At 50.9% G+C, this 9,778-nt stretch overlaps 1 protein-coding gene across 1 annotated transcript; it reads left to right on the top strand.

Moving 5' to 3' along the window:
• Positions 1-405: 405 nt before the first annotated feature.
• Positions 406-9,719, top strand: gtf2a2 (general transcription factor IIA, 2). Its single transcript, XM_075471328.1, has 4 exons — positions 406-577; positions 1,311-1,415; positions 6,414-6,571; positions 9,471-9,719. Coding segments are annotated over exons 1-4 (336 nt in total). The 5' UTR covers positions 406-505; the 3' UTR covers positions 9,472-9,719.
• Positions 9,720-9,778: the final 59 nt, after the last annotated feature.

The raw sequence follows: 9,778 nt of genomic DNA, 5'->3' as shown, positions 1-9,778 counted from the left end.
AAGGATGTAAGAATGTTTATAAAAGATCCACAACTAAAATACGTACAATTTTAATTCCAAAACAGTTGGGACGCTGTGTAAATGTGTCTTCTTCACTGTCCACTGAGAGAAATCTAACAAACAACTTTTGATTTACAATAAAAACAAAACATATCAAATATTTTGAATGAGAAATTTGACTATTTCATGAAAAATATGAGCTCATCTTGAGTCTGATGGCAGCAAAGCTCAGAAAAGCTGGAACAAAGGCACCAAATCATAAAAACAGCCATTTAAATCCAAATTTAAACTAATTTCTTACCATTAACGAATTTACGTTGAAAGGTTTGTTTCCGGCCGGCTTCTCGGTTTTATTTTTAAAAGTCTAAGCGGAAGCGTGTCGTCGTGTTGTTCCGCGCATGCTCAGTCTGCGTTTTGTAGAGGAACGCAGCTAGCTTCGTTAGCTTCGAGGTTGTGTTTGGAGGATAGTTTGCTGCTGTTACTCGCTGCTGAAGTAGTTCTCATCATGGCGTACCAGCTGTACAGGAACACCACTCTGGGGAACAGCCTGCAGGAGAGTCTGGACGAGCTCATCCAGGTGACACCGACCCGGCCAGGCGGCGGCGGTTAGCGCTCCGGCAGCCTGAATTAGCGGGCTGCTAACAGGCTAGCAGCGGTTAGCACCATTAGCAGCGGCTTGTTTCAGGCTGATTCACATGAGACTGAAGTTAAGAGTCGCGCTTTGTGTCTGTGGCGCCACTTTTGTGCACGTAGCTCTGCTGAAGCTAATTAGCAACAGCTTTTTAAAATAAAAAAATAAAAAGTATGTTTAGGTTAACAATAAAAAAAAGTCAGTGGGGGATGGATTTGGTATTTATGGTGCTAAAACTAAAAGATTCCGATTTCACATTCTGCTCATTTATGTTAATCAGAATATTTTGTGGTTGTCGGGGAGACGGATTTTATTTAAATAAAATACTTAAAAATCCTTTTAGAGAAGTAGAACTGCAGATTGAGTCAAAGTGAAAATATTACAGGGTGTAAAGTGTGCTTTATTGATTAAAGAAAGACTTTAAAGGACTGTTCCACCAGCTTAGTTATGTGGGGGGGGGGCTGTGTGTAAAACTCTCTGAAACTGAACTTTATCAGCTGCTGCTGGAGAAGAATACAAAGAGGTTTTTAAAAGTTAGATTATTTTAGGGGGGGGGGGGGGGGCAGATCTGAGCATCTGGACTGCATCAGATGATAAAATGTCCAAAGAGTGTCTGTGAAACATTTATTAGATTAGAAGAAGATTACATGTTTGAGTAAATGTCTCGTTTTGTGTTCAGGCTCAGCAGATCACTCCTCAGCTGGCTCTTCAGGTCCTCCTTCAGTTCGATAAGGCCATCAACACGGCGCTCGCCAACCGCGTCCGAAACAGAGTCAACTTCAGGGTGAGTCTGCCCGTTAGGCCCCGCCCCCAAAACTGACCACACCAGCCTGAAACCGTAACACCAGGCCCGGGTCCCACTCCATCCGACCCCGTCTCACTCCATCCAACCCAGTCTCACTCCATCCAACCCGGTCTCACTCCATCCAACCCGGTCTCACTCCATCCAACCCAGTCTCACTCCGTCCGACCCGGTCTCACTCCATCCAACCCGGTCTCACTCCATCCAACCCAGTCTCACTCCATCCAACCCGGTCTCACTCCATCCGACCCGGTCTCACTCCATCCAACCCGGTCTCACTCCGTCCAACCCAGTCTCACTCCGTCCAACCCAGTCTCACTCCGTCCGACCCGGTCTCACTCCGTCCAACCCAGTCTCACTCCATCCGACCCGGTCTCACTCCATCCGACCCGGTCTCACTCCATCCAACCCGGTCTCACTCCATCCAACCCGGTCTCACTCCATCCGACCCGGTCTCACTCCATCCGACCCGGTCTCACTCCGTCCAACCCGGTCTCACTCCGTCCAACCCGGTCTCACTCCGTCCAACCCGGTCTCACTCCGTCCAACCCGGTGTCACTCCATCCAACCCGGTGTCACTCCATCCAACCCGGTGTCACTCCATCCAACCCGGTCTCACTCCATCCAACCAACCCAGTCTCACTCCATCCAACCAACCCAGTCTCACTCCATCCAACCAACCCGGTCTCACTCCATCCAACCCGGTCTCACTCCATCCAACCCGGTCTCACTCCATCCAACCAACCCGGTCTCACTCCAACCAACCCGGTCTCACTCCATCCAACCCGGTCTCACTCCATCCAACTTGGTCTCACTCCATCCAACCAACCCGGTCTCACTCCAACCAACCCGGTCTCACTCCATCCAACCCAGTGTCACTCCATCCAACCCAGTGTCACTCCATCCAACCCGGTCTCACTCCATCCAACCCGGTCTCACTCCATCCAACCAACCCGGTCTCACTCCATCCAACCAACCCGGTCTCACTCCAACCAACCCGGTCTCACTCCATCCGACCCGGTCTCACTCCATCCGACCCGGTCTCACTCCATCCAACTCGGTCTCACTCCATCCAACCCGGTGTCACTCCATCCGACCTGGTCTCACTCCATCCAATGCTGTCTCACTGTCTCACTCTCTCTCACTCCGTCTCACTGCTGTCTCACTGTCTCACTCTCTCTCACTCTGCTGTCTCACTCTCTCTCACTCCGTCTCACTGCTGTTTAACGGTCTCACTCTGTCTCACTCTGCTGTCTAACGATCTCACTCCGTCTCACTCCCTCTCACTCCCTCTCACTGTCTCACTGTCTCACTCCCTCTCACTGTCTCACTCCCTCTCACTGTCTCACTCCCTCTCACTGTCTCACTCTGTCTCACTCCCTCTCACTGTCTCACTCCCTCTCACTCTGTCTCACTCTCTCACTCTCTCACTCTCTCTCACTCCGTCTCACTCCGTCTCACTCTGCTGTCTCACTCTGTCTCACTCTGTCTCACTCTCTCACTCCGTCTCACTCTGCTGTCTCACTCCGTCTCACTCTGCTGTCTCACTCTGCTGTCTCACTCTGCTGTCTCACTCTCACTGTCTCACTGTCTCACTCTCTCACTCTGTCTCACTCTCTCACTCTGCTGTCTCACTCCGTCTCACTGCTGTCTCACTCCGTCTCACTCTGCTGTCTCACTCCGTCTCACTCTGCTGTCTCACTCTGTCTCACTCTGCTGTCTCACTCTGCTGTCTCACTCTCTCACTCTGTCTCACTCTCTCACTCTGTCTCACTCTGTCTCACTCTGTCTCACTCTGTCTCACTCTCTCACTCCGTCTCACTCTGTCTCACTCTCTCACTCCGTCTCACTCTCTCACTCTGTCTCACTCCGTCTCACTGTCTCACTCTGTCTCTCTGTCTCACTCTGTCTCACTCTGTCTCACTCTCTCACTCCGTCTCACTCTGTCTCACTCTCTCACTCCGTCTCACTCTCTCACTCCGTCTCACTCTGTCTCACTCTGTCTCACTCTGTCTCACTCTCTCACTCCGTCTCACTCTGTCTCACTCTCTCACTCTGTCTCACTCTCTCACTCCGTCTCACTCCGTCTCACTCTCTCACTCCGTCTCACTCTGTCTCACTCTGTCTCACTCTGTCTCACTCCGTCTCACTCCGTCTCACTCCGTCTCACTCCGTCTCACTCTCTCACTCTGTCTCACTCTGTCTCACTCTGTCTCACTCTCTCACTCCGTCTCACTCTCTCACTCCGTCTCACTCCGTCTCACTCTCTCACTCCGTCTCACTCTGTCTCACTCTGTCTCACTCTGTCTCACTCTGTCTCACTCTCTCTCACTCTGTCTCACTCCGTCTCACTCCGTCTCACTCCGTCTCACTCTCTCACTCTGTCTCACTCTGTCTCACTCTGTCTCACTCTGTCTCACTCTGTCTCACTCTCTCACTCCGTCTCACTCTCTCACTCCGTCTCACTCTCTCACTCCGTCTCACTCCGTCTCACTCTCTCACTCCGTCTCACTCTCTCACTCTGTCTCACTCTGTCTCACTCTGTCTCACTCTGTCTCACTCTCTCACTCTCTCACTCTCTCTCACTCCGTCTCACTCCGTCTCACTCTGCTGTCTCACTCTGTCTCACTCTGTCTCACTCTCTCACTCCGTCTCACTCTGCTGTCTCACTCCGTCTCACTCTGCTGTCTCACTCTGCTGTCTCACTCTGCTGTCTCACTCTGTCTCACTCTCACTGTCTCACTGTCTCACTCTCTCACTCTGTCTCACTCTCTCACTCTGCTGTCTCACTCCGTCTCACTGCTGTCTCACTCCGTCTCACTCTGCTGTCTCACTCCGTCTCACTCTGCTGTCTCACTCTGTCTCACTCTGCTGTCTCACTCTGCTGTCTCACTCTCTCACTCTGTCTCACTCTCTCACTCTGTCTCACTCTGTCTCACTCTGTCTCACTCTGTCTCACTCTCTCACTCCGTCTCACTCTGTCTCACTCTCTCACTCCGTCTCACTCTCTCACTCTGTCTCACTCCGTCTCACTGTCTCACTCCGTCTCACTGTCTCACTCTGTCTCTCTGTCTCACTCTGTCTCACTCTGTCTCACTCTGTCTCACTCTCTCACTCCGTCTCACTCTGTCTCACTCTCTCACTCCGTCTCACTCTCTCACTCCGTCTCACTCTCTCACTCCGTCTCACTCTCTCACTCTGTCTCACTCTGTCTCACTCTGTCTCACTCTCTCACTCCGTCTCACTCTGTCTCACTCTCTCACTCCGTCTCACTCTCTCACTCCGTCTCACTCCGTCTCACTCTCTCACTCCGTCTCACTCTGTCTCACTCTGTCTCACTCTGTCTCACTCTGTCTCACTCTCTCTCACTCTGTCTCACTCCGTCTCACTCCGTCTCACTCCGTCTCACTCCGTCTCACTCCGTCTCACTCCGTCTCACTCTCTCACTCCGTCTCACTCTCTCACTCTGTCTCACTCTGTCTCACTCTGTCTCACTCTGTCTCACTCTGTCTCACTCTCTCACTCCGTCTCACTCTCTCACTCCGTCTCACTCTCTCACTCCGTCTCACTCCGTCTCACTCTCTCACTCCGTCTCACTCTCTCACTCTGTCTCACTCTGTCTCACTCTGTCTCACTCTGTCTCACTCTCTCACTCTGTCTCACTCTCTCACTCTGTCTCACTCTGTCTCACTCTCTCACTCTCTCACTCTGTCTCACTCTCTCACTCTGTCTCACTCTGTCTCACTCTGCTGTCTCACTCTGTCTCACTCTGTCTCACTCTGCTGTCTCACTCTGCTGTCTCACTCTCTCACTCTGTCTCACTCTCTCACTCTGTCTCACTCTCTCACTCTCTCACTCTGTCTCACTCTGTCTCACTCTGTCTCACTCTCTCACTCCGTCTCACTCTGTCTCACTCTCTCACTCCGTCTCACTCTCTCACTCTGTCTCACTCTCTCACTCTGTCTCACTCCGTCTCACTGTCTCACTCTGTCTCACTCTGTCTCACTCTCTCACTCCGTCTCACTCTCTCACTCCGTCTCACTCTGTCTCACTCTCTCACTCCGTCTCACTCTCTCACTCTGTCTCACTCTCTCACTCTGTCTCACTCCGTCTCACTGTCTCACTCTGTCTCACTCTGTCTCACTCTGTCTCACTCTCTCACTCCGTCTCACTCTGTCTCACTCTCTCACTCCGTCTCACTCTGTCTCACTCTCTCACTCCGTCTCACTCTGTCACTCTGTCTCACTCTGTCTCACTCTGTCTCACTCTCTCACTCTGTCTCACTCTGTCTCACTCTCTCACTCCGTCTCACTCTCTCACTCCGTCTCACTCTGTCTCACTCTCTCACTCCGTCTCACTCTCTCACTCTGTCTCACTCTCTCACTCTGTCTCACTCCGTCTCACTGTCTCACTCTGTCTCACTCTGTCTCACTCTGTCTCACTCTCTCACTCCGTCTCACTCTGTCACTCTGTCTCACTCTGTCTCACTCTGTCTCACTCTCTCACTCTGTCTCACTCTGTCTCACTCTCTCACTCCGTCTCACTCTCTCACTCCGTCTCACTCCGTCTCACTCTCTCACTCCGTCTCACTCCGTCTCACTCTCTCACTCCGTCTCACTCTCTCACTCTGTCTCACTCTGTCTCACTCTCTCACTCTCTCACTCTCTCACTCTGTCTCACTCTGTCTCACTCTCTCACTCTGTCTCACTCTCTCACTCCGTCTCACTCTCTCACTCTGTCTCACTCTGTCTCACTCTCTCACTCCGTCTCACTCTGTCTCACTCTCTCACTCCGTCTCACTCTCTCACTCCGTCTCACTCCCTCTCACTCCGTCTCACTCCGTCTCACTCTGTCTCACTCTGTCTCACTCTGTCTCACTCTGTCACTCTGTCTCACTCTGTCTCACTCTGTCTCACTCTCTCACTCTGTCTCACTCTGCTGTCTCACTCTGTCTCACTCTGTGGCTCTTCTGTCCTGCAGGGCTCTCTGAACACCTACAGGTTCTGTGATAACGTCTGGACGTTTGTTCTGAACGACGTTGAGTTCAGGGAGGTGACGGACCTGGTGAAGGTGGACAAGGTGAAGATCGTTGCCTGTGATGGAAAGAGTGAGTCCACCCAGAACAAATCCGACAAATGGTGAGAATAACATCCGCACATTTCACAACTCTCACATTCTTCTTCTGTCTCTGTTCAGCGTTACAGCATTTACCCGCCATGCTTCTCCTGTTTAAAGGCTTGTGTATACTTCGCAGCAGTGTGTCGCAGACACGACGCAGTTATTTTTGATTTATGCCTTGAAGTGCTGTCTTCGCTATGTTAATCCCACGCCACAACGCAAGAGGGACAATCACGAACAAGCTAGGATTGTGGGTGTTACGGTTACGGTGCGTTCACACCAGACGCGGTCGGGCGACGCGATTACATACAAAGTCAATGCAAAGACGCGATTAGACGCGGATTCGAGCCGGCGGCGCGATGAGGAGCGGTCGGGCGGCGCGGTGAGGAGCGGTGAGGAGCGGTGAGGCGGTGCGGTGCTGCGGTGGCCGCCGCGCGAGTGAAAATATGCGATTCGCGCGAGTTCAAAAAATCCAACTTTGGCGAAATATTCGCGCCAGACAGCCTATCAGCGTTGAGATTCTGGACGACAGTGACGTGGAGACAGATGGACAGGCGCTGTCTGTGACATGCAGATGGGACTGCAGATGGAAATTAGCTTCTAAGCTACAATCTGGTGCAGGTCATCTACTTTGTAATTAATGTACTTTGCACATGGTCCCTGACTAAATAAAATAAAAAAATTAAATCACCGCCTTCTCCAGTAGTTCCGTCTGGATGACGGCCGCCTCCGAGCAGGCCACCAAACTGGGTCCCGGCGAGCCCGAAACACCGCTGGAAGCGGCCGCCACGGGAGGATCGGTGCCGTGATCTCTCGGCGGGACGCCGGCTGCAGGCGCTCCGCAGCTGGGCCGCGGCTCCGTTTCAGCTGCGGGGCGCCTGTGGCATGGTGTCCTGCCGAGAGATCGCGGCGCCGGTTCTCCCGAGCGGGTCGTCGGGCTGGGGCCTGGTGGGCCTGGGGTGCCGCTGGAGGCGGCCGTCATCCAGACGGAACTCATGGAGGACCGGCGCCTCGATCTCTCCCGCAGCTGAAACGGAGCCGCGGCCCAGCTGCGGGGCGCCTGTGGCATTGTGTCCTGCCGAGAGATCGCGGCTCCGGTCCTCCCGAGCGGGTCGTCGGGCTGGGTCCTGGTGGGCCTGGGGTGCCGCTGGAGGCGGCCGTCATCCAGACGCAACTCCTGGAGAAGGCGATGAAATTATCCGAGCTGAATGCACCACCGGATGATGTCACTGATCCAGACAAGACGGCGTGTGCGTTTCAGACGAATCTCGGACTGCCACAGCAGGTACAAGGACGCGATCAGCCATGGATAGCCCCTTGAGCTATTCACTCGTTTTTTTACTCGCGCGAAAGAGGCGTTTGAGGCGATGGAATTTAATTTACACCTGCGGCAACGATCGCGCGATGAAGGCGGTGCGAATATTCGCATCGCGTTTGGTGTGAACGCACCGTTACGGAGGTCATTCAACAACAATGGCGACTGGACGAATGCGCACTTTGATTGAGATGCAGCTGATCGATCTAGAAATAGAAGAAATATTGCTACTACTGGAGCTGGCCGAGAGGCGAAAGAATCGTCACGGTTAGCACGGTTAGCGTCAGCCGGTTAGCAAACCGGAAATACGCATAGTGTAGAGCGGATGTAGAGTTGACCAATCAGAGGCCTCCTTTCTCTCCTCCCTGCGGCGATGTCTGCGGCACTGTCTGCGGTGAGTTACAATTTTGAGGAGGTGCACCAGAGTGTCTGCGTAGTGTCTGCGTAGGGGGGGGGGGCATGTCTGCGTTAACTGCGACACACACGCAGACGACCTGGTTTCCGAGTATAAATCAGGCTTAAGGCTGTCTTTATCTAGTGATTTAATCTGATGAGTCTTCTTCTTCTGTGGCTGTTTTACCTGTAGTTAATGCTGTTTCTTCTTCTCTGGCTGTTTTACCTGTAGTTAATGCTGTTTCTCTTCTTCTTCTGTGGCTGTTTTACCTGTAGTTAATGCTGTTTTTCTTCTTCTTCTCTGGCTGTTTTACCTGTAGTTAATGCTGTTTCTTCTTCTTCTCTGGCTGTTTTCCTGTAGTTAATGCTGTTTCTTCTTCTCTGGCTGTTTTACCTGTAGTTAATGCTGTTTTTTCTTCTTCTCTGGCTGTTTTACCTGTAGTTAATGCTGTTTCTTCTTTTTCTCTGGCTGTTTTCCTGTAGTTAATGCTGTTTCTTCTTTTTCTCTGGCTGTTTTACCTGTAGTTAATGCTGTTTCTTCTTTTTCTCTGGCTGTTTTACCTGTAGTTAATGCTGTTTCTTCTTTTTCTCTGGCTGTTTTACCTGTAGTTAATGCTGTTTCTTCTTTTTCTCTGGCTGTTTTCCTGTAGTTAATGCTGTTTCTTCTTCTTCTGTGGCTGTTTTACCTGTAGTTAATGCTGTTTCTTCTTCTCTGGCTGTTTTCCTGTAGTTAATGCTGTTTCTTCTTCTCTGGCTGTTTTCCTGTAGTTAATGCTGTTTCTTCTTCTCTGGCTGTTTTCCTGTAGTTAATGCTGTTTCTTCTTCTTCTTCTCTGGCTGTTTTACCTGTAGTTAATGCTGTTTCTTCTTCTTCTCTGGCTGTTTTACCTGTAGTTAATGCTGTTTCTTCTTCTTCTCTGGCTGTTTTACCTGTAGTTAATGCTGTTTCTTCTTCTTCTCTGGCTGTTTTACCTGTAGTTAATGCTGGTTTTCTTCTTCTCTGGCTGTTTTCCTGCAGTTAATGCTGTTTCTTCTTCTTCTCTGGCTGTTTTCCTGTAGTTAATGCTGTTTCTTCTTCTTCTCTGGCTGTTTTACCTGTAGTTAATGCTGGTTTTCTTCTTCTCTGGCTGTTTTCCTGTAGTTAATGCTGTTTCTTCTTCTTCTGTGGCTGTTTTACCTGTAGTTAATGCTGGTTTTGTTGTTTCTCTCCAGACTCGGGCTCCAGAGCGGCAGAGACTGACCACCTCTGCGTATTTCAGCATCAGCTGGAGTTACAGGCGGACCTGGACTGTACATATAATTTATTACAGCACAGTTACGTGTGTGTGTGTGAGTGTGTGTTTGTGTGTGTGTGCTCACCTGCAGCAATTTTTTCTATGAATATCAGGAGGTTTGTGTTCAGTTTTCTGTTATAATAGAGCTGAATTATCTTGAATAAAAACTTTATTTAAAGCACAGAAAGGCTTCTCTAGTGTCTCTGTTAACAGTCTGTTTTCATGATGAAGCTGTTCCTGCAGTCA

Source organism: Odontesthes bonariensis, chromosome 1, assembly GCF_027942865.1.
Source record: "Odontesthes bonariensis isolate fOdoBon6 chromosome 1, fOdoBon6.hap1, whole genome shotgun sequence".
NCBI classification, from domain to species: Eukaryota; Metazoa; Chordata; class Actinopteri; order Atheriniformes; family Atherinopsidae; genus Odontesthes; species Odontesthes bonariensis.
The sequence above is the reverse complement of the archived record's forward strand: the minus strand, read 5'-3'. Positions and strand labels throughout refer to the sequence as shown.